The following is a 23593-nucleotide window of genomic DNA, read 5'->3' on the forward strand; positions in this document are numbered from 1 at the left end:
TTGTTCGGTGAAGGAATGCATGCTGAATTTCTAATCAGTCTGTGTTATGTGTGCATTTTTCCGGTCTTTCATTTTTCTTCCTTCATCTAGGACCTTTTAAGTATATATTTACTTTGTGTTAAAGAAATCCAATTGGCATCATGCAAGCAAAGTTTCACACTGCCAGATTCGTCCTTGCATTCAAAATGTTTGAAGACACTTATTGTTGAAGCCATATGTGAAGTCAACAAAAAGGTGGAGGGCATGTTTCTGCTGGATAGGTAACCACACATACATGACAAGTCGAACATAAGCTGAATGCAAACTTTCATGATCTCGGGCTAGAATACTTAATAAGTCCGAGAAGTAGAGATTGTATTTTTCTGTGCATAAGTTGTAGTTTCTTTCAATTTTCAGTTGTACACTTCAAATTAACCAGTTGAACAATAAGCTGTTTTCCCATTAAGCCTTAATTTTAGATTACGAAGTTTAATGTACAGGATCTTCTATTTGGAATGTAACTTGCCAGAAACTTGCTAAAATAGAGTTCAAGTACATCAAACAGGAAATAAATGTTCTGTCTGTATTGATTATTTCCACACAAAAATTTGTTGCATTGCTTGGGCTATCTGGATAGGATGCTAAAGATAAAGCGTTGCACTTCATTTCTTTCTGGACAGATCTGTAACTGCTCCAGTGAAAATAAGGCTGTTCTTTTTTTAACTGGCTCTGATATTGTACAATAGATGCCGCCCGCTTGGTTTGAGCATGCATCATTAGGCCAGCAGCGCGTTTGACCTAGCATCGAAATCAATCTTGCGTGTGATCAAGCATGCAACGCTACGCCAACCATTCTTCCTAGTAATCAAATGCCCCCAAAAGCCTAAAGCTACCTCATAATAAAACAGAAACAGAAATCGCCGTCGAGCTCGTACGGATAGCATAGCACTCGGGAGAATTTGATCGAGGCCCACACCCGCCGTTTGCAGGTCAGTTTTCTCGTGTCCAAATCAAGGATCAGCGCAGCGCGATCGCAATCCGCGGCTGGTATCTTGGGGGACGCTGGGTGGCTGCCCGTCGCCGTCCCCGACAGGGCGTGCGGGCTGGGTTGAATTCAGGCGCTAGCCCCGCTTGGCTTCTGTCCCTCCAAGGACGACTCCGCGTAATCGCGTGTTGTCGTATCTAAGCAGTTTTCTTTTCTATGCCAAGTGAAAGGCATGTCGAATGTGATTACTGATTGATTGTGTGAGTGACCATTACAGATTTACATCACGATTGTGCACACATATTTCTGTCGCAAAAAAAAAAATTCCCCCGAGAGGAAAAATGGATCAATTCGTCCTGCATTTTTGCTCTAAGGAGTTACGATAGATTGGTCTTATAATAACAAGCTGGGATCAATTTGTCCGATGACCGTTTCCTTGCTCAAGAGGGCCGGATTAAAACAGCACGCGTCAGCCAGCCCATGGGGGGATTTCTCTGTAGTCGTTCGTTTTTTCAGTGCGGTCGTTCTCCTTCGGCCTTTTGACGCCGCCACCCAAGCAAGAACAGAAACCCCAAAGATGACAGTGCTTTTGCTAATTCGTAGGTGTCGTACAATAGAACCAGGCAAATGGACTGATTAGGCATGACCATTAGTTAGCGGCTGCAAGGAGGGAGGCAAGGACTGAAGGGCAGATACATTAGAGAGAACACAGCGTTCGCTGCTAGAGAAGAGAGAGTACCGTCGTATCGGTCCGCTGCGATTTCAGACTGCAACCCCTACGATGCGAGGACCCGTCACCCGTGAAGTGGAGAGGCCGCGAATATACAAGGTGCATGCAACGAATCGGTGTTTGTAGTCTAGGAGGAGAGGGTGAACTAGGTAAACTTAAAAATTTTAGCGTATAGCTTTCACAATTTACTTCAAAACATAAATTAGATCATGCTATCTAAATGTGCAATCTAAGGTTGATCAAATGATTCTTCCCACACAAAACAAGTTTTGTAACATAGAACCAATTCTATCAAGATTCTACTCTAGTAAGTTAAGCACTCAATTTGTATATGAAATGCGGAAACGTAAAGGAGTGGGTCAGGAAGAATGCAAACTCGGGCATGACGATTTATCCCGTGGTATCGGTAGTCAAATACTACCCCTAGTCCATGTTGGAGCTCCACCGAGGATCTGCTCCCGGTCATCGTCTCTCCCGATCAAGGTCTTGGACTCGTCACAAAGGCTCGTGCTAAGCTGGATGAGAAATTTGCCACTAAGGCAAAGCTCACCACTCCCTCTCTTCCAGTCACCTTGATACCATCTTCGCTACGGAATTTCTCCACAAGAAAGGGGTCTCCTCATTCCCGCACACGGTCGTCGACGCCGCTCCACACCAAGTCGAAGGGTTGAAGACTTGCCAGCGAGCCACCAAGGTTCCAAGGCGCCGGCACACCTTGTACAGTTGTGGCTCACTCTTTGAACCGATCACAAGGCAGAACATCTTGCACTCTCTCTTCTCTAGGTCTATCCTAGCACTAAACATTCTTCTAAGCTTGTGCTAAGCTTTTGATTAGTCCTAATAACTATATTATCACTCAATCACAAAATTACAAATTATGATCTCATAGGGCTACGTTCGCTGCACAAGGACAGATCATTGTGTAGACAAACACATTATTGCTACGACGTTAGTTACCAGGCCATCCTAGATCATCGTAGTCCTCCCCTCGTTGTAGTCTACTCTACTGACTGGTGAGCAATGCATTCGCCAGCTCGCCGTAGCACGATCGATTGATCAGGCTCTCCCGCGGCGCCATCCGTGCAGCAGAGTGGAGGCGAGCACGCGTGAGCATTCGTATGCAACGACCCCCGGGGAGGTGCAAATGCAATGCGCGCAGCAGCTAAACGCAACGCACAAACCACCCGACCAACCAGCCCGTGCGCGCGCGTGTTCCGGAGCGCAGCTCGCTACCCTGCCGTCGCCCCGTACGCACTGTAGCCATAGCCTGCAAGTCTGCAACTACGCCCCACCGAACCGTGTCGGCAGGCGGCGGCCCCGTACTGGCGTGACACCGGTTGCGGTTGGGCGGTGGAGCCACGAGCGCGAGCGTGGACGGCTTTTCCCACGTGCCGGCGTGGCGCGTGTCGGCGGCGCGTGCTGGCTTCACCTCATCTAAAACCCGGCCGCCGGTCGCGGTCGTCCCCCCACCCCCTCCGGCGGCACGCACAGGAAGGCCGCGTCTCGCTCCACGCCCGACGTGTCGCTCGCGTGGCTTCGCACGGGCGGGGGTCCGAGCGTCTGCGTCGCGTCGACGGCGCCCGCGCGGGTGATGCTTGCGTCCGTCGACGGTTACGCCGGTTGGCGGGTGCGCTCCATCCGCGGTCCGCCCGCCCCGCCGCGCCATGTCGCGATCAAAAAATCACGTTCGTGCTTTCTGTTCAGATTCGTGTGTCCCCTCGGACCCCCGCTCGTGCGCGATCCGATGAGGTGACAGGCCTAGCTTCCCGTCACGTTCGCCTTGTTCTGTTCATAGCACAGCGCCCCCGGCCGTCGATCGGGTTTGGTCGCGAGTCGCTGCCCGCCGCACGGCAGGTCGCTTCCACAAAGTTTGACCTGAGCATGAGCGTGGCGGCTCCTCCAAACAATATATTCGACTAAAAATATAAGGCGGTTTGTTTATAGAGTTGTAAATTTCGCAAGCTGTAACACATGATTGATTGAAACATTACCGGTTGCCCTTGTAATGTAAATAATATAACCAAAACACTAGTTGATGGAGACACGTTTGAAAGAAAAATCACAAAGTTGTACTAAGCTTATACTGGAAGAAAATTCACGCGGGTTCTCCACCTGCAGCACGCTAGCCTTCCCAGTCACGGCTGCAGGGCATAGACAACTTGAAGAACTGGAGTCCGACCCAAACCAAGCAGTCAGCAGACCTCGAATTATGCCTTCTAGGATATCACAAGCGAAACAGCCCCAGCCGAGACATTGGAGTGAAACCATACTCGACCAAATCCAAGGAATCAAAACATTTCTCCCAAGAATATTAACCTGATTATTACTCCATTGTGTAAGATTACAATCTACGCATAGTTTTGGATATTTGGAAACAAGAAGATTTGTCTTGACAAGTAATCTCATGATAGGTTTACTGTACTTTATAAACATTGTAAAAAAAAATTAAAAGCTGTGTTTTGATAATGTTGTTACTAGAAACTACAATCTTGCCCATTTATCGGATAAAAGAGAAATTCAAGATATTACTGGTAACTTCAGGACAGGCTCTGCTCAACACAATTTTTTTTTAAAAAAAAAAGAATGCTTAACACAGATACAAGAAAATAAGATAAGAAAAATAATAAAATAAGATGATTTTCTTACAGATGGATACCTTATTATAGCCAGAAAAAGATTCGAAAAATTTAAGATAAAGCTGCGTGCTGCCACATTCTTCAACCTGGTTATTCACTGTAGGAACAGGCACTTCCGAAGCAGAGGCAAAAGGGTTAACATCAAATCCATCATCTAAGAAGTTTGTTTGTTCCCCATTACCAAAAGATGTATTTTCAGTTATATGTGACTTCGACATGTCAAAATCACCTGTGAGAAACTCCAACAAATTTTCTAAACCACCTGGTTGAGCTGATGATGAACTTTTAGTATAAGACCCCTCACTGCCAAGAGAATCATTCACAGGCCCCGAAGAATTTGCAAAAGACTTCGAACCTAGATCACAGTGAGCGCTTGATTTTTTATGGAGAAGCTCCATAAATTCAGGAGCACGTCCACTATTGTTTAACATGTCTGCCCATGGAAGAGAAATTCCAAGTACTTCAATCTGTTAAAAAAGGTTTTCAAACTCGTGAAGAAAAAGATATAGAGAATAACTTTTCAAAGTGCCTCAGTCTAAAAAATTCATAAAAATTTACCTCACCAAGAGTGATGGGTGTCCTTGATATGGCAGATGGATGAAAAGATAATGCAACAACCCGATTTAAAAAGTTTAGTTCTCCTTCTAGCTCTTCAAAGTCATATAACAAAGGAAGGTAAGTGCTCTCTTGAACATTGGGCCTAGCACTTTTCCCTGTAACAGCTAAGTCCTCTGGATCAATTCTTCCAGTGAGTGGTATCAATAAATTTGTGCCATTTGAGCACTGTGGAATGCAAGCACCCTAAACAAGTAATCTCCCAATTAATATTCATCCACCAGTTAAATATGACGTTCAAAATACAGCAGACGGAACAAATGAAAACAATCACATGAGCAGGGCCTTGTTTCGCTAGTAAGGAATGAAAAAATGCCTCAAAAGAGGAGAGTTCTACTGAAAAATTAAATAAGTTTAATGCATCTGCATGCTTTAATTGGATTTCATAGACAAGAAAATATGATTTATTCAAATTCAAGCAGCTGGCATACACAGAAAATGTGTAGAGAAGTAATTGCATAACTGATGAAAAATACAAAATGATACTTTAACAATGACATAAATATATCCGATGAAACCAATATCAGATGGAGCAACAAACAAATTAAATCTACAATACCCTCTGTGGTGCGCGGCTTGAGCTGGGGATCTCAGTGTGCTTTTAGCTAGATAAGATCCTTCGTTCTCTTTGATAGTATGGTCGTCTTTTACATGTCTGTTGCGTGTATGTTATAAGTGTAATGTAGGCAGTAAGGGCCTGTAACCTAACAAACTTTTCTTGTTCTATTAATGAAATGACATGCAGCTCTACAGTAAACATAACCAGTTCTGCAGCCGCAGCAGCCAGACACACTTATTTTAAGTTTGTGCAGAATTGGTTTAGATTAGATAGGTTTATTGCAATTGGTTAGCAACTTAGCATCTACTGTTAGGGAGATGTCTATAAGTGCCTAGCCGCATCATCAGTTGTAATCAAGAAAGAAGAAACCCTAAGAGGGAGAGTGACTAGCAGGTTTCTTCCTGCTATCCCTAGTCGATCCATATCATTTGGTAGCCAAAGTTATTGGCATGCAGTTTAACTCTGGTTCTGAACCAAGCAAAGTCATGTGCCGTAGTTCAAATTGTTGGAATCGCTAAATAGCAAGGTGTCTTAAACCCAGATTTTGATCAGATCAGGTGAAGCTCAATTTTTAGAAACTTCCATTTCTGTGTGTCTGCAATCTTGAGTTTGGGCACAGGGGGGATAGTTCAGTAAGCCAAATCGTAAAAATATGCAAACTAACTTTTTATTTGCAAAGAAATTTGATGAAACAACTGAAGAAAGAAAAAAATACATATGATAATAAACCAGTGAGGTAAGATAGAGACAAGGACCTCAACCACGAGCTTAAGGGCATCTATGCTTGAGCCAACTCTAACATCTACAGATGCTGGATACGAAGAATCTTCAGCACCATGGGAGACAGTAAGAAGCAGTTGACAGACTTGACAAGGTTCCCCAAGGTATATAAAAAGTTCAACGTAGTCTGCACCTTGCTGACATACCTGCAGGAGCAGAAGTCTTTAACATGCTATGTGAAAAAAAAAAGATCAAGACTATAATTAAATAAACCAGATAGCAATCAGGAAGTACTACTGGAGAGTGTACTTAAAGGAGAACTATACCCAAATAAGATCCTTCTTTTTGAAGCTGAGAAGACTGGAACCACCATCAGCCACTGGGGTGATACTAGGAACTGGTTTCAACATGCATCCAGATGGCCTTGATAGCACCTAAAATTTCAAGATCCAGGATGTTACCAAAAAAAGTATAATATAATAGTAATACTGAAATCAAGACCAATAATGTAAATTTGGAAGAAATATACTGATAATGTAAGTTTACCTACTTTGAGAGGGAATATAGGAATGGACAGGAGATGCTTATATAGCCTCAATCCAAGGAACATCTCCAACTGCTTTTGGCGGGAACTATCATTCACATAATTGTGGAACCTTCTTTGCACTGTAATCTTCACATTCTGAACAGCTGAAAATTTACTAAACTTTCCGGTTTCCTCCTTAAATATGTTCAGAATCTCACTGTGCATAGCTTTTGAGCCAGTGTACAATGTAGCATGGATATCGCCAGCCAAAAGAAAAAGTTCAGCAAGGTGGTTCACTGGAGCAAGCATTGTTGAGCCTTTGAACTGATCAAATGTCATATCAAATCTCTTCCAGGGCTTCTGTGGAGCCTCCTGGCATGGATGTTCCCGTGTGGTCGTACGTGTATTATGATCAATATAAAATGATTTCCCTGTAACAGAGTCAAAGCGCTCCTCCCATCCAGGGGGCAAAGAACGAGCATTTCGACTGTCATATTCAGAATATCTGCTTGATAACCCAAACATTGCATCTACATCAAGTGAGATACTCAATCGACTACACTGTTCAACAAAAACTTGAAGTGCCCCAAATTAACTAGCAGCATTGGTCCGATCAAGGGAGTCGGCACAATTGAAACGTATCACCCCATTTTGAGTAGATTCCATGCAAAATCCACCATTTATGTCGTCATTGCAGATAATCGATCCTTTACATTCCTTAAGCTGCTGTCTTACATCATAGTAATTCCCTTCACTGAAGCCAATGGCCATTGTAGGTGCTTTAAGATGTCTCCATAGGCCCTCAACTGTCTGCTGCTGTCCTTTTAACTTCACAGTAGCATGCCAGTCATAATTTATCAACTGAATCCACGTGCTTCCAAGCTTTCCAGTAGACTTCATGTACTGTAGAGATTCTTTGAAACAATCAACAAGAACTGACTCAGTTTTACCTTCAGCATATCTTAGTAAGTTAACACAAACAATGGGAACCATTCCAGATTTCTTTTGCCTAGATACATTCGCTTCAGATGATTTATTGCCGTATCTTTACTCAATCGTTGGTAGTATTGTAAGCTCCCGTTGTAAGGATCATCAGCAACATAAATTTCAGCTTCTACTGACACAGCATTTTTTATTTCTGCACCCCACCATAACGGTATAGTTCCACGCCACCAGATATATGAGCTAAAAGGGATGCGCCCTCCACCCTTTTGTGGAACCCAAACAAGTTTCTCACACTCTACCTCATTGCCTGTGCCTGAACATGCATTCAGTCCACGAGCCAAATAGTGGGTTCCAGGATGCAACCGACTCCGACGTGCAATAAGGGCAACTAACCCACCTTGCTGCCCAGCACCTCCAAAGTTTCGACACTCAGCAAACCCCTGTAAAAGAATGACACAGTGCCCTGGCAAGCCGATGTCCTTAAAAGGCTTTGACAGCCACTCATTCCAAACAAATTCCTCATCTGGTTCCCATACTGTCATACGACTTGGAAAGGGCCTGGTAACATCCCTTGTCTCACAAAAGTAGTACTTCCCGTCAATATCAAGATCAGCCAATTCACGGATATTTTTCTGCTCTCCATTCCCCTGGGGCTGAGGGTTTTGCAGCTGGATCTTTATCCATTGACTCTCCGCCACTGTGTGTATGCACCCACCTCCAGGCAGATTGGGAACTGTTGCGCTCAGCTGTGTTGCAACCAAAAGCAAAGCATAGCTTCCTAACACTGCATAGCCCAGCACTGCTTTCCCATAGGTGGTGCTCTTGGATAAAATCCTTGATCCATCAGTGATGTAGTTCAATGCTGCCGCCTCAGAATCGAAAACATCTTCCCCGTGCTTCCCCAAGTAGCGCAGGGCGCCCGTGATCGGGTCGACATATATACCTGAGTATCGGCCCTCGTCGACAAGCTGATCACAATGTTCACCTCGGTCGTCTCCAAGACGACCACGACCACCGACGTGTCCTTGGGCCTAGGGAGGGACTTGCTGTGGAACATCTGAAATCCAGGGGCGGATCCAGTTTAGGACATCCTGATAATTGCTTGAAAAAAATTCGAAGTTGAGGAGATATAAATGGTCAGATCCAAATATAAATAGCATACATCAGGGTTCTGGGGTTCGTTTTCGCACCGCAGGAAGGAAGGGAAGGGAATTGGCGGGCGTACCTGTCGGATGTTCTTCGCGGGCGCCCGACGAAGGCCCAGGTGGTCGCCCGACAAAAGACCTGGGTGGGGTCGCTGCTCGCCTTGTCGTCGCCGGACTCGCCGCTAGGAAACAAGGCCGAGAGGGTGGAGCGGAGAAAGGAGGAGGAAAGCAGCCGAGGAAAGGAAAACCGAACGCGCACTATCACAACGGCTCGTCCTGTCACCACCCTTGGCCTCCGGCGAGATCAACTCCGGGATGTGAGCGGATCGAGCGTGATCTCGATAGCGGGAGGTGGAAGACGATCTCCTTTTCTTCCCCCTCGGACACCATTCTGGTCTTCGTCTTCCACTTGGGTCCCACAGATGGTGAACCCACTTGTCAGTCAAAGCGCTCTCGAATCTCCATCATGGGCTTCTCGTTTCCCTCGTCGGCTCATCTCATAGAAGACCTGGGCTTGGGTTTTGGTTGCGCTTCGGTTTGGCAGGCCACTTCGAAATGACTACAGGCCAGGAAAGAAAGACACCGACCATTTCCTAGCTCAAGCGGGCCGAACTGAAGTAGTAGATCCAGCCCATGGGCATTTTCTCTGATAAAAGAGTAGATCCAGCCCATGGTGGGGGATTTTCTTTTCTCTACCGTCTTCGTCTTTCTTTTCAGCGCGTGTTCGTTTCGTTCTCCTTTGGCCGCCTTTTGACGCCGCCGCCACCCAAGAAGAACAGAACTTCAGGCACCAAAGCCGGAGCACGTTCTTCGGCGCAGTGCTTTCGCTAATTTGTAGCAGGTATCGTAGAGGAGAACCTGGTATTTAGCCTGCGGTCTGTGCGCCTCAGCTTATCAGCTGACTTATCAGCCACCAAACAGTGAAGCAAATGAATTATTTGGATAAATTGATTTAATCCCTTTTCCAAATTTACAATTATTAAATGTGTCGAAATTCATCTCAAGATTGCTAAAACACTTCAATCCTAAGAATTTCCATATTTCATTCAAGGACGATAATCGAATAGTTTGATCTGTTTTTCTCCCATAACAAATCAGCCGTTTCAGCTTTTCAGCCGGCTTATAAGTTCAACCGAACAAGCTGATTAATGAGGAACATTAGTTATTAGGGGCTGTGCGGCCAACTGCCTAATTGCTCCGTATCTGCTGCAATCTCACCAGATAAGAGCAAGAGCAATAATTTAGCCAGCAGCCGGCTGCAAGCCCATGCCACGTCATTTGCAGCCAGTTATACAGCCAACTAATACAACAAGCTAGCTGTTTGGCCGGCTGCAGCATAGATTACGTACAGATTGCAGTGATTTAATGTTCACAAGGATAGAAGACGGAAGCGGCGGCATCTCGCTCGTATGCGGGCTAGGAGAAGGCTAGGAGAGTTAATTTTTTCTCGTACCTTGCGCTCAAGTCTGGCGAGATGGGAAGCGCCGACTCCATAGTCTCTCCGACGTGGCCTGTTTTTCTGCCTATGTGGATTTCTCCCAGCCGGCTTAGGCCCCGTTTGTATCCGCTTATAAGCGGCTTATCGGTGGAAATAAGCGAGAATCCCGCCAAACGCTTTGCTTATTTCCACCGATTCTCGCTTATGTGGTAAGCCGCTTCAACGATTTGAACTACGAGAAGCGAAAAGCGAGAAGCGAGAAAATCTTCGCTTAGATTATAATCCAAGCGTGGCTAGAAAAAGCGTATACAAACAGGGCCTTATTCACGTGCTCTAAAGCCAAGACAGCGGCTGCGAGGAGCCGAAGGACTGAAGGGCATGCTGGCCCTAGCTCCAAGTCAGTCTGCATGGATACTAGAGAGAACAAAGCGTTCGCTGCTAACGTAGAGCGAGTATGTTACCGGTCCGCTACGATTTCAGACTGCAACACCTTCGATGCCCGTGAACTGGAGAGGCCACGAATACACAAGGACAGACAGATCATTCTGTAATCTGCACTCAACATTGCTGCAACGTTTGCTACGAGGCCACCCTAGTCCCTAGATCCTCCGTCCTCGTTGTCCCCTGGCCTTGTGGGCACCCGGCAATGCAGGTACGCAAACCCAGTTGGTGGCCCCACAGGACAGTAGGACAGAGTCACAGAGAGAACGGCTCGTGACAGTTGCGGCAGAGTGCCCTACCCCCGGTGCGTACCAAAATATCCCTGCTCCTACACGGTAATCTGGATGGAGTACTTGTGCGTGCAAGTGTTTTTCTTTACGTTGATGAATAGAGCAAAGGCAATACTGTCAAGCTTTGTCTTTCTCGTTTTCTATGGCATTCTCTTCTCGTGTTCAAAACGGGACCTCAAGAATCGTGTCCACAGGAGCTGGCTTGGCCACAGTAGTCCCTCCTAAAATTCTTCTCACATCAAATGTTTAGATACTAATTAGAAGTATTAAATATAGACTAATTACAAAATCAATTGCATAGATGTAGACTAATTTGCGAGACGAATCTATTAAACCTAATTAGCCCATGATTTAACAATATGATGCTACAGTAAACATGTGCTAATGATGGATTAATTAGGCTTGATAGATTTGTCTCGTGAATTAGCCTCCTTCTGTGTAATTAGTTTTTAAAATTAGCTCATATTTAATTCTCTAACTGACCTCCGAATATTCAATGTGACATGAATTTTAATCCGGATTAAAGATCAAACACCATTACGACCTGCTGGCAAAGCGGCGAGAGAAGTGCTCTGGCCTCTGGTAGGCGGGTGTACGAGACGCCGTAGCTTTGCCGGGCGTCCGCGCCCAAACCTGAGGTGACAACACGGGCATACTAGACCGCGACACCTACGACCTGAGACAGGCAGGCGGAGGCAGGAATCTCTCGAGTGCGGCCGGCCGGGGCAGCTCGGCCGAGCAAAGCGGCGGCAACTCGGCGTGACGCGACCACATCGTGCCCTACAGAAACGCGGCATCATGCCACTGCGCTCCCGGTCGCCGAAACGGAAGCACTTTATAGTCTAGCTAGGCCCGCCGCAGGGCCAGCCCCCCTGTCGATCCAACAGTGCACCCCTACCCATGCCATGACCCGTACGAATTCATCTCCTTCCAAGTTCCATCTCTGCTCCACCGGTCGCTAAACTTGGCGTTGCCCAAAAAAAAAGCCATGAGAATGGGATCATCTGAAGACCTTAACTCTCTCTCTTTTTTGAAAGAAAGACGTCTGATTCTGACCTTAATCCTCACCTGCTGAGTGACAAGAGCTGCTTGCACTTGTTGAAGCAATGCTTGCAAAGCCTACTCCTCGTCCCGTCGGGGTCCAATCCAATCGATAGAGTGGTGGTAGTGGACGAGTGGTACTTGCAGTAGCACGTCTCAAGCATGTATCATGAACCAAGCTCCACGTCCCTACACGCCGTAGGCCTAATGATCGTGCCCGGCGGGGTTCGTGTGTGCGTGGACACATGATGGAAAGAGCAATGCCCTTAGACATAGACATACGAATCACGAATGGGCGACAGGGCCTAAGAAGACGTCAGTGTCACCTTCTAGCTCACAAAATTCGCTCCAGCGTTCTGCCATGGAAAAGCTACCTTCTGCTATCCTTACCTCGCCGAAAACTCACCATCACCGGATGGTCCGAGCCTTAATCTCTACGGTTCCAAGTCATAATTTGTTTTGCGTTCCTTCAGCCTATCATTGCAATGCAACGTCCAAACAAGCTATGGCTCGCTAACACGTCCGGAAACACGCATCATGGCGACTAGTTCCACGTTCCTACGAGCGCTAGTCCTAGGCCTAATAATCGTGCTCGCAAATCCATCATCTTACCCGGATTCAGGTGGAGCGTGAGCACATCATCGTGGGAAGAGCGATGCCCTTGGAGGCTTTGGACATACCATACGAATGAGCAGGTCTATGCCTATTACGAATTTCCGATGTCAGTGTCAGTGTGTCACGGTCACCTCAAGGGAATTCGTTCGGCGAAGGGGGCCTGGAGGAGGCGACGGCGACGGCGTGCCCAAGAAAGGTGACCAGTCAAGAGAGGGGCGCTCATTCCCCGGCGGCCGGCGCCCCCACTACCTGCGAAAGCGGACGGGGAAAAGCAACCAAAGAGAGAGGGAGACCAAAGCGATCGGCGCCCCCGGGCCCTTCGTCTCTCCCTGTGCCTGCCTGTGTCCCAGTGTCCCTGCTGCCGCGGTTGCTTTGATCCAATGCAACGTCCTCCCAAAAGCAAAAGCAACAGCGCACAGGGGGAACACAGGGAGTGAGACCAGGCTGCTGCGGGTGCAGACGGAATAGTAGCTAGCTGCTACCCTACCGAGACGTTATTCCGAGCTCGCATTGAACTGCTCCAAAGGGATCCCAAAGCACCCGCCTTTCTCGCGGTCCGATGCGTTCAAAGATCTCTGCGGAAAACAAAAGAATGACAGGAGGGGGGGAGTGCAAAGATGGGCGGGCGGCAGGCAAGGCATCATCATGCCGTGCCACCAGCTGCGGCTCAGCCGAGCACTTGGCTTGTGGAAAATGCAAAGGAATTGATCTCCGTTCAAAATCCACACCCTACCCTTTGGCTGGCAGTTGGCTCCATCATAAAAGGACCACATTCGCTCCGTGCCCAAGAGACACCCAAACGGTCAGACCATTGCTCACCAGCGCGAGCAGAGGAGCGACCGTTTCTTCGAGGGAGAGCAGAGCAGAGTAGCTTGGCTGCTCGAGAGAGCTGAGAGGCTGAGGGAAGGAAGGAGATGGCTTCCTTGCCTGATCCCACGGTGTACTACCCAACCTCCTCCAACGCCATCCTGCGCGCGCACCCGTCCACCGCCGCGTCGTCCAAGGGCTCGTTCGGCCCGGTCTTCGCGGTGCTCTCGGTGATCTCCGTCCTGGCCGTGGCCGCCTGCGTCGTGGGCCGGCTCTGCGGCCGCCGGCTCTCCAGGAAGAAGGCCGCCGACCACGACTTCTACGGCTCCGACGCCGTCGGCGGCGACCTGGAGAAGGGCTTCGAGGTCAAGTACCCGCCCGCCATGAAGCCCATGGCGAGCTCCCGCGCCATGATCCACGACATCGACGACGGCTTCGAGATCAAGTTCGCGCCGGGGAAGCCCGCGGCGTGGAAGGGCGACGGCAAGGCTGACAACAACAAGGGGCGCCAGCAGCAGCAGCAGCAGCATCAGGTCCATCACCACCAGGGCCATCAGCCTCAGCCGCAGCTTGTTGGCATGATGCCCAAAGGCTACGCCGTGCCCAAGGAGTACGCGGGATTCAGATACCCCGCGGACGCCGTGGTCAGGCAGGGCCAGATAAGGGGCGGGGCATTCATTCCAGCAAAGCCTAGTACATGATCATATAGCAAGTACGTAGCTTAGGTTCACAACTCGATTGATGGTATCACACATGATACGTACAATCTCCTCATCATCCCATGGGCCAACGATAGGGTCTCCATCTTCACTATAGCTAGTTTTTTGGGGCGGAGTGTGCAAAGCTTGTACTACTAGTTCCAGGCACTTCCATATTGCAGTTTGTACATGAACCCATTAAGCAGTGAAGAATATCTCATTCTCAGTGGCATGGCTTGAAAGCATCAGTCGTCGACCGGGTCCTGCGGCGCTTCGGTAGCCTTCCTCTTGATGGTGATGACGGGGCATTCAGCATGCTTAACGCAGAACTCGCTCACTGTGCCCACGAAAACCCTACAAGCAGCAACAACAAACCATTCAGACTTAAATTTCCTATGGATTTTCAAGGAGCAGGACAAATTTGATGAACATGATATTGCGATTCATTTAGTGCCGCAACAAATTTTCGCAGTAAGACTCACACATAAAGAAAAATAACTCTATTTAGCTCGTTCTTGGAGATAAAACTCCCCAAACCCTAGGTACAACCACATGTGCATAATTAAATGTACTGTATATATTACTAAACGGAGATCGTTTTGGCTTTTCTAGGTTCACAGATATTTTCCCTCCATTCCAAATTGTAGATCGTTTTGACTTTTCTCTAGACACACACTATATTTAGGAGCATAGTTTTGGCTTTTCTAGGTTCACAGATATTTTCCATCCATTCCAAATTGTAGATCGTTTTGACTTTTCTCTAGACACACACTATATTTAGGAGCATAGCAAAAAATATGGACCTAGAAAAGCCAAAACGACCTACAATATGGAACGGAGGGAGTAGTAGCTCACAGTAAATAAACAGCATCCTCTAGAGTTGCCGGACAAGCAACACAAGATTAAACTAAATCAGATTGCAGACACGTAATGAATCAGTAAGCATTTTTAGTCAATTCACATAACTAGTCTTGACTCTTGCAGCTTACCATCACAACATGTCAAATACAAAAAAAAAACATAAATCAAGCATTCTTTCAATTATATCAACTAAACTGTGCTAAAAAGCTTCAAGACTCAAATTTAGAAAGAAAATATATGAAAGTTGTTAATGCAGACTATATGACTAGTTCTAGATAGACAGACCAAGAGATATGATTAGCTCTACATGTATAGGCCATGTAATTCTGAAATCTTTCTATTAGTACATTATCCAAAAGTTCCAAAGGAGCGTTTATTTATCATTAGGATTAGTGCATCTGCCTTTCACAACAGGCACGCTCCACTGCTGCTTGATTTGTACGGCACAATCTTGTCTAGAGTGCACGAATATCAAAAACCATTGCCATAATCATACGAGGACACTACAACATGCATGCGCACAATGAATAACAATGGAAAACAGCATCCTGAAGTCACTGTTCAATCGGAAAGTTGAGAAGCAGACTATGGAGATGATTTAAAGCTTGGGGAACCAAGCCAGTAAGCCACTAACACAACCAAAGGGAAAAGAATGACATGATCATAACAAAGGCCATAATTACACTTCAGTAGAAGCAGCATAGCATAGCAAAGTTGAGAAAAGAAAGATTTCCCTTTTTTCATCTGGTACCTTTACCGTTTTCAAAATACTGTCATGAAAAAGCAATTCATATGCTTGGCCACTATTTTGGTTTTAAACCTTACAAAATTTAAAAGGTTTCTATTATAAAGGTAAAGCTGTACCTATCTTTTCTACAAGAAGATGCCCACTGCAAAGGATGAGGTGCAACTCATCCAATTAGAATGGGACAATTCAATAGGGTTCAGATAAAGTTTTATGGGACCAACACACAAACCTATCCTGTGCGGTATTTAACATACCTAACAAAGGAATAAAGAGAGACAGATATCCAGTTCACAGACCTTGTTAGCTTAATTTGAAACCACATTTCAGCACCTTACAAGGCTGAAGTGCATATATCATTTTAACATGTTGCTAATCAAGGTTCACAAATCAAGCATAGGATCTCATACTCTAATGCTCCTATCTGCAAGTTAGAGAGACAGGCTCTACCAATTCAATATTAACTGTGCTTTTAGATGTTAGCCGCAATTCTTTTATGTACAAGGCATTCAATGTAAATCCAGGTCAAAACTCTTCCCCATGTAGCTTGAAGCTTTTAAAGCCCCATTGTTTCTGCCCTCTTTCCTGGATTCCCCTAGAACTATATAAGCAAAATACTCAATTGAACATGTTCTGAAAAGTGAAAAGAGGATAACTATTTACTATCTGACAGGTTGAAAATTGAGATTTATATTTAAGAAATATAACCCCTCATCCAATCTGAAAGTTATGTGAATTAGTTTAAGTCCTAGAAAAGGAGCAACATTTTCCTAGTGCTACATCAAGGTACAAAATAATAGAGAGAGAGAGAGAGAGAGAGAGAGAAGCAAGATTCTGAAATTCTAGTAGTGGCGTGATCTGTTAATGTGACGGGCTAAGCCAAAGCCCAAAGCCTTCTCTGAACTGGCATGAGTAAGCTTGAGGCCTGGCACAGAGCCCAGAAAAAGCCCAAAACATTAATATGTTATTACTTTTAAATAAAAATAATAATTACCTAAAATATCACCAGAATATATTTATTAGTAAAAGATATAACATTTTGTGTACTGTTTGCAAGGATGGGCAACAAGCCTTAACACCTGTCAATCCAGATCCCCTGGCCTGAGTGGAAAAATCGTACTGGGCCTGGCAACTACAATTAAATCAAGTGCCCAAGCAACAACAACACATGTAATCATAGATCCTTGGATAATCAAAGCACAAGGAAAATTTAGCATATCCAAAGTCAGTGAACGGGAAAAAGGATAATGCGAGAGGTTGAGACACTGTGGTATGCATTTTTTGCCTATGACAATTCTGAATAAAATGCTGTGCAATCTGGCAGAAACACTGAGTCATGCTGACATATATTACCTCTGAAATGGCCCAAGGCCCCTACTTCCGACAACTAGAAGGTCAGGCTGGACTCTCTTCACTTCGCTGCAGATGACCTCCTTTGGATCCCCATGTCTGATCCATGCCTCGCATTTTATCTGCAACACAAAATAGATAAAAAGACATTATACACCAAAGAGGCATCTGCTTCTGGCTGGACCTTGCACTACAGATGAAAATCAGTAATTTTTCTGATCAATAACCAAGTTCAATTACCCCTAGCTGATGGCATTGGTTTACAAAGTACTCAAGCAAGTGAAGCCCTCTTATCTTGTCTCTCTGTTTCATTTGGCGGAAGTCCTCCGGTGATGCATAGATGCTATCCATGTCATCAAATCCTTTTGATTGGCATCAAAACAAAAACAAAGGTATCTATTAAGACACATAGATAGTGATGCATATCAACATTTCGAGCAAGTATTCAATATCCACCCATGGTACAGAAAGATGAACCGGGAAAATATTTGAAAACCTCTAATGGCTAATGCATCATGCATGTTTCAGAATTCTTCGTTTCAGTTCATATATTGGACATTGGAAAAAACACAGAAGGTTAGCTAAGTTCAGGGGACAAATAATTAACTGATTTCCAAACAAATGCAACAGAAGGTCCCTGAGCCCAATGAACTCTACGAAGGACTCGTATTGACTTAGTTTGCTCCAATTTTCCTAGATCTGCTATGATATTTTTAATAAAATACTCCAACAAACAAAATATTTTTTCTATCCAGATCACATAGCAGTATATGAATCGTTTCATATTATACAACATCAAACACAAACTGGCTAAGTTCATAATGAGTCTTTTACAGATCATAACCAAATATATGAATCGAATGAGCCCTAAGCCTCATAAAATCCCAAGCAGAACCTGTGTACCACAACATTTGTTTGTTCTAGCTATTATATCAGCTATGCTTTGCTGTAACATAAAATCCGTATGAGCAAAAAGAAGCACTCTGTGCGTCAACTATAGTCTAGCGCAGATGGTATAGCAACAACAAAAGAAAGGGCATGGAACAAACAAAGCAAAGAAATTAAAACGTCAAGAATCCTCCCTCCAAACATTCATGATGGATAGATCCTCCACTCAATTTCTGATGCCAGCTAAAGTGTATCGTGATCCTCATAAAGTTCCTGACATGCCAGGTTTTCAACAGGAAGTAGCCATAGATCTCAAAATGGGCTCAAAAGATAGTTCATGGAAATACCAGAGCCAACAGAAACATTTCTCAAAAAGACAACGAGTCTAACAAAAATCTTGATAGCAGAAACTGAGCAAAGTGACATGGTATACAATGTCTCAAAATAAGTAAAGTGTAACCTGTAAGGTTCAAAAAATCCAATCCGGTCAACAGCATATGATCTTACCACAAAGGGATGGTCTAAAGGAGGTAAAAAGAAATCAGATATAAGCCTGTGGTTAGAGCATAGTTGATGCAATTGGAGATGAACACAATAACATGGCCACAAGCAGTAGCACAGTAATTCATTCCTCCGCAAAAACAAACAATACCATGTTCCAGTACAAAAGAGTTGTACTTGCATTAGCATTGACATCCGCTTAGCTGAATGTCATAATACAAAGTATCATAAGCCTCCACATTCTAAAAACATTCTTTGTCAAAATGCCATCCCAATCCTCGAAAGATACTAGCAGAAACCACCAGTAAGCCAGTATTTATAAGGTGGCACATACATTAAAAAAACATAAGGTGACCACATTTGCTTACCATCAAACCTATAGGTATGCATTTTTTTTCAAACAACACACTAGTCTTGGATATGTAATTTCAAGCTAAGAGAAAAGGTCTACAGATTTTCAATTATGCAACTTCTGAGACACCAGCATCCCACCTTACCAATAAGAGGCGGGCCATTTAGCATTAAGTAAATTATCAGAACCAGTTTTCTGATTATTTTAATTATAATTTGCTGAAAAATCAAATTATGAAATTAGCCTTTGAGGTTTGAAGATGAGATGTTCAACACACCCGCCAACAATTCTGATTGAGGTATGCCTAATCCAGAATTTGAGATGATGGACCAATTAACAACAACCAACACAGCCTAGTACAAACAGCCTATAGAGCCTACTTCAGAAGTCCATAACATTGGCTAGTCCTGAAACAGAACGAGCTCCACAATCCACAAAATGTACCTAGTCGTATAACAGTATAGCACTATGCAGATGAATTGGATGATGCGAACATAAAAAGGCTCAACAAGAAGCTGAAACTAGCTAACTACGATTATCAAATACTACACGGGTTGCAACAATTCGCGGATTCGCCTCCACAAACAGTGCTATTTAAAGTTCTGCTTGCAGGAAGCACTACTTTAAATAGCACTGTAACGCATTTCATCAAACACCTTGAGTGCGTGGCACCAATTACTACACGTGCCCTCAAGAGAGCTAGTACCACATATCGACATGCCGACATCACATACTAAATCGACACCAACGCTGACGCGCGAATCGGAAGAGGACAGACGCATTTCTCGTGATTTCTTCGAGCAGCACGCGCGCATCAAACTAGAGAGCATGTCGCAGGGGCACGGGGCAAGCGAATGTACGTACCGTCCTCGTCCGGGACCTGGACGTGGAGGAAGAGGAAGTGGAAGCCGCCGGGGTTGGAGCGGACAAGCTTGGAGAGCGTCCAGTCGAAGGCGGTGCGGCAGCTGATGGAGGGATGCGGGTACCCCTTGAGCGACGACTCGTTCACCGCCATCATCACCCGCGTCGGCGCCGAAGAGTCCGCCATTGCAGCGCACGCACGCCTCAATCGCTCGGGCTGCCTTCCTCGGCAAGAAGAAGAGAAGTTTTGGGGGAAATTTTGAGCAGAGGACAAGCTGCCCTCAATTTTGCTAGGAATACGCTACTGCCTAAAAAAACAAGCTGCTGCCCTATTTCTTTTTTTTAAAAAAAACTATCTGCTTCGCAAGTGAAGTTACAGCCGATAAAACTAAAAAAAGTCATCCGGCTTATAATTCATTCTTGCCTCGATTTGCAAAATGAATCCTTACTATAATACCTTGATAAAACATGTGAAGCCAAAAGCTACTATAAACCCTCCCAAACATGTCTTTGATAAGCATATTTGTCAAACTGATCTCTTGCAATATTTAGGTTTAGGTGCAACACAAACCACAAAGATTAATAACAATATAATTATCTAATTGTGTCAGTTATATTGTCAAGCATTATGTATTTTAAGAAATAAAGTTAAAACTAAGAAGCGAATCTGGAGGTGGACGGAAGCTGAGATACAAAAGTTGTCGCGTGGCTACTTTCACATATTAGATTCATACTAGTGGAGATGAGTTGCTACGGGTTCTTACTTGCTCTCACGTTCTTTCTAATATGTTGGTTTCGTTTCACAATATATTGGTGCGTTGTCCGTGGTAGTTCTCTCTTTGCAAGTATAGTAGTAGAAGATATTTGTGGATAGTTTGATGCCATCTGTTTATTACGTGACACTTACACATGGAAATAAAAAAATCATCGCTTAACCTCCGCTCTATCCATTCGTTCAATTTCCCCGTACTCATCATCATCTAGCTAGTTGCTACCTCTTCATCCATCGGCGCCACCTCCATCTTGCCTCATCCTTGCCGTCGCCCAGGCGCTACGCATCTTGCCGTCCTCGCCGTCACCCAGGCTAGCACTCGTCCTCCTCGTGCCTAGCCTCATTCCCGCTTAGAGCGCTAGGCCACAACGCCTCTGACCGTCACGAGCAGGAGTGTATTCTCCTCTTCTTCTTGTTTCCATCCACCTTCCTTCTACGATCCACTCCAAATCGTTCCAATCAAGTGCAAAATTGAGCCTCCAAAGCTAGATGTCGAGGCCTTAGTCTCGAATCTAAATGGAATGGACGTCATTGAGAGGGGGTGTGCGGTCTCGGGTGAGTGGCCGTAGTGCGTGGTGAGCGCGGAGAGGGTTGGCCACGCGAGCGACGGAGCAGTGGCGCGCGTCTCGCGCCGCCGCCAGCAAGCGCACTGTGTGGGCGGGACAGAAGAACAGGAGCAAAGGCTGGACCTTAGGTCAATTGCAGTAAAGTTTGGGGACCTTTTTGCAAAATTATCAATAAATATTTCAGGGACTGCGGGTAGATTGCAAAAAAAGTTAAAGGACTTTTTTGCAAAACAACCACGACCGTCGGAAGAAACAATCGCACTTTAATATTAGAATAGAGATATAGCTAGAGATGCAAAATTAAACCATAAGATATTGTTCTTCCATCACTATAAAACCTATTATTTACCTTCATCACCCACTCTTTTACTATGCCCGCTTCTTGATCCGATTTATATAAATCTTCTCACGTGACAATTAGTCAAAGCTTCCATGCTACTTTTTGATCCATCAAGGCAAAATGTCTACATGCCTATTTTATTACTTGTATTTAAAGGAGCAAGAACAATTGTATCTTTTATGGGTCTATTTGGGAAGGGGGTGTTAAAGTTTAACAGGGTGTTAAACTTTAACACCCGCAAATGAGGTGTTAAACTTTAACACATTGGGATGTTTGGATCATTTGTTAAACTTTAACACCTTAGGTTGTAATTGACAACTTTACCCCTCATTACTCCTCTCAATGGCAGCCAAATACCCCTCTACCTAATTTGCCTAATCTGCAAAAATCAAGCACATTGCGATGCTCCACTCGGTTCTGCTCCCCCGCGGCACCACCCGCAGCCGTCGCGGCGACGGCCGCTGCCGACCCGGACGCACCACCCTCGATGTCCTCCTTGGACGACGACGTCATGCCGCCTCCCTCGTCGGACGCTGGCAGGGCCTGCCCTCTCCCCGCGGTCGCTGCTGCGGCGGAGAGGTCGAACACCCAGCACCCTCCGTCGGGTGGTGGCAGCGGCGGCGGCCATGGCCGTGGGGGGCCAGGTGTAGGACACGGCAGAGGCGGCGGGGTACCCGCGGAGGAGGTGGCCAAGGCGAGCGAGGATGCGCGCCACGCGGGCGGCGTCCACGTCCTCCCCGCGGAGGAAGACGACGCAGCCGAGGCGACCGCTCCTTCCCCGCTCCTCCAGATCCGTGAGGGCGAAGACGACGCAGCCTACGTCACCTCCCTCCCCGCGCGCGCTGGTCCGGTGGACGAGGCCCCGCCTACGCCGCCAGCGGCGACGGGAAGGCGGCAGAGAAGGGGGACGAGGAGGAGGTGGACGAGAATGGCGTCGGCGCCAAGAGGAGGAGGAGGCCGGCGGTGCCGAGCGGAGGCAGCGAGGCCGGACGGATCCAGAGAGGAGGGGGGAGGACGCGGCGGATCTGGTCGGATCCGTGGCACGGAGGAGGGGGGAGGGCGGCGCGGCGGAGGAGGGAGGAGGACGGCGCGGTGGATCCGGCCAGGAGGAGGGGCGGCGCGGCGGATCCGGCCAGGCGGAAAGGATGAGCAGGAGGAGGAGGCCGGCGTTGGTGGCGGGGAGGAGAGAGAGGAGAGAGAAAGAAGAGGTAACCTGGAAAAAAGTGGACTAGGGGACCACTTTTAACACCTTTAGCAAGTTTTAACACCCCCTCCATATGTTAATAAAAAATGGGTGTTAAACTTTAACACCCTACTTAAAAGTGTTAAAAGTAGGGTGTTAAAGTTTAACACGCCTTCCCAAACAGGACCTACGTTGAGGTGTTACCTTTATCATGCAGCCATGTCTTGTTTTGGATCGTTTATCTTAACGTGTTCCTCTTTTCACCTTAACACTACGTCATCGTTAATTGTCATCGCTATTGCACTATCTTGTTGCTTGTTCTATTTAAGTTGACTTTAAAATTAGGCTGCCTTGACGGATCTGCCAAATAACATTATATTGGGATCACTATTTTTTTTTGATAAATTATATTGGGATCACTATGTTCCAGATATTTTTGGTCTAATGAAAACCATATACTCGGAGTAAGAACCCCACTGCAGATTTCTGGGTGCGTTTTGGTGTGCAGGGAGCGCTATCAGCTTTCAGTTATGATCGCTTAATTGCTACCGATCTCACTGTGATCCATGAGTACTTTCGAGACGTGTAGCAGCTGCCCAGTCTCATTTGCCCCAGATCTCGTGGTCATCACGGACCAACGTGGCAACAAGCGAGACCCGTGCTGATACGGACGACTGGGCCCGAGTACACGAGTCACGGCAGGCTTGTTCCACGTAGAGGCCGTGCAACCGCCTCCTGCTACACGTGGGTCTCGCTGCCCGTAGCACCTTTAGGATCTGATCTGAGAAGAATTTTTGTCTTCGGCCTCTGTTCATCGTCTCCTGTCAAAAGTTTGAATTATGATGCTTACCGATTGGACTCGATCTTTTGTTTTCTTTCTTTGAAACGGTAGAGCTGCTCAATGATTGCTACGCCAGACTTCTTTACGTGTACAAGAGGACTGGACATTTACATGATAACAGCCAGTTTCACCTACTATCCTCCATAAAAAATTCCTCTAAAAA

The 23593-nt window shown here is 46.0% G+C and overlaps 3 protein-coding genes across 3 annotated transcripts; 1 reads left to right on the forward strand and 2 right to left on the reverse strand.

The window, feature by feature from the left end:
* Positions 1-4656: 4656 nt before the first annotated feature.
* Positions 4657-9245, reverse strand: LOC117835067 (probable phosphoinositide phosphatase SAC9). Its single transcript, XM_034714426.2, is given in 8 exon segments — positions 4657-4797; positions 4894-5131; positions 6260-6430; positions 6551-6658; positions 6775-7799; positions 7802-8638; positions 8641-8786; positions 8921-9245. Coding segments are annotated over 7 exon segments (2496 nt in total). The 5' UTR covers positions 8753-8786; positions 8921-9245; the 3' UTR covers positions 4657-4792.
* Positions 9246-13296: 4051 nt separating this feature from the next.
* LOC117835074 (uncharacterized) lies at positions 13297-14396 on the forward strand. Its single transcript, XM_034714437.2, has one exon. The coding sequence runs from the start codon at positions 13580-13582 to the stop codon at positions 14171-14173; it is 594 nt and encodes a 197-aa protein (XP_034570328.1). The 5' UTR covers positions 13297-13579; the 3' UTR covers positions 14174-14396.
* Positions 14151-20029, reverse strand: LOC117835085 (universal stress protein A-like protein). Its single transcript, XM_034714449.2, has 4 exons — positions 19732-20029; positions 17367-17488; positions 17130-17248; positions 14151-14524 (listed from the first exon to the last, which is right to left on the reverse strand). The coding sequence occupies exons 1-4, from the start codon at positions 19913-19915 to the stop codon at positions 14416-14418; spliced, it is 534 nt and encodes a 177-aa protein (XP_034570340.1). The 5' UTR covers positions 19916-20029; the 3' UTR covers positions 14151-14415.
* Between the last annotated feature and the right edge of the window lie 3564 nt (positions 20030-23593).

Source organism: Setaria viridis, chromosome 1 (assembly GCF_005286985.2).
Source record: "Setaria viridis chromosome 1, Setaria_viridis_v4.0, whole genome shotgun sequence".
Lineage (NCBI taxonomy): Eukaryota > Viridiplantae > Streptophyta > Magnoliopsida > Poales > Poaceae > Setaria > Setaria viridis.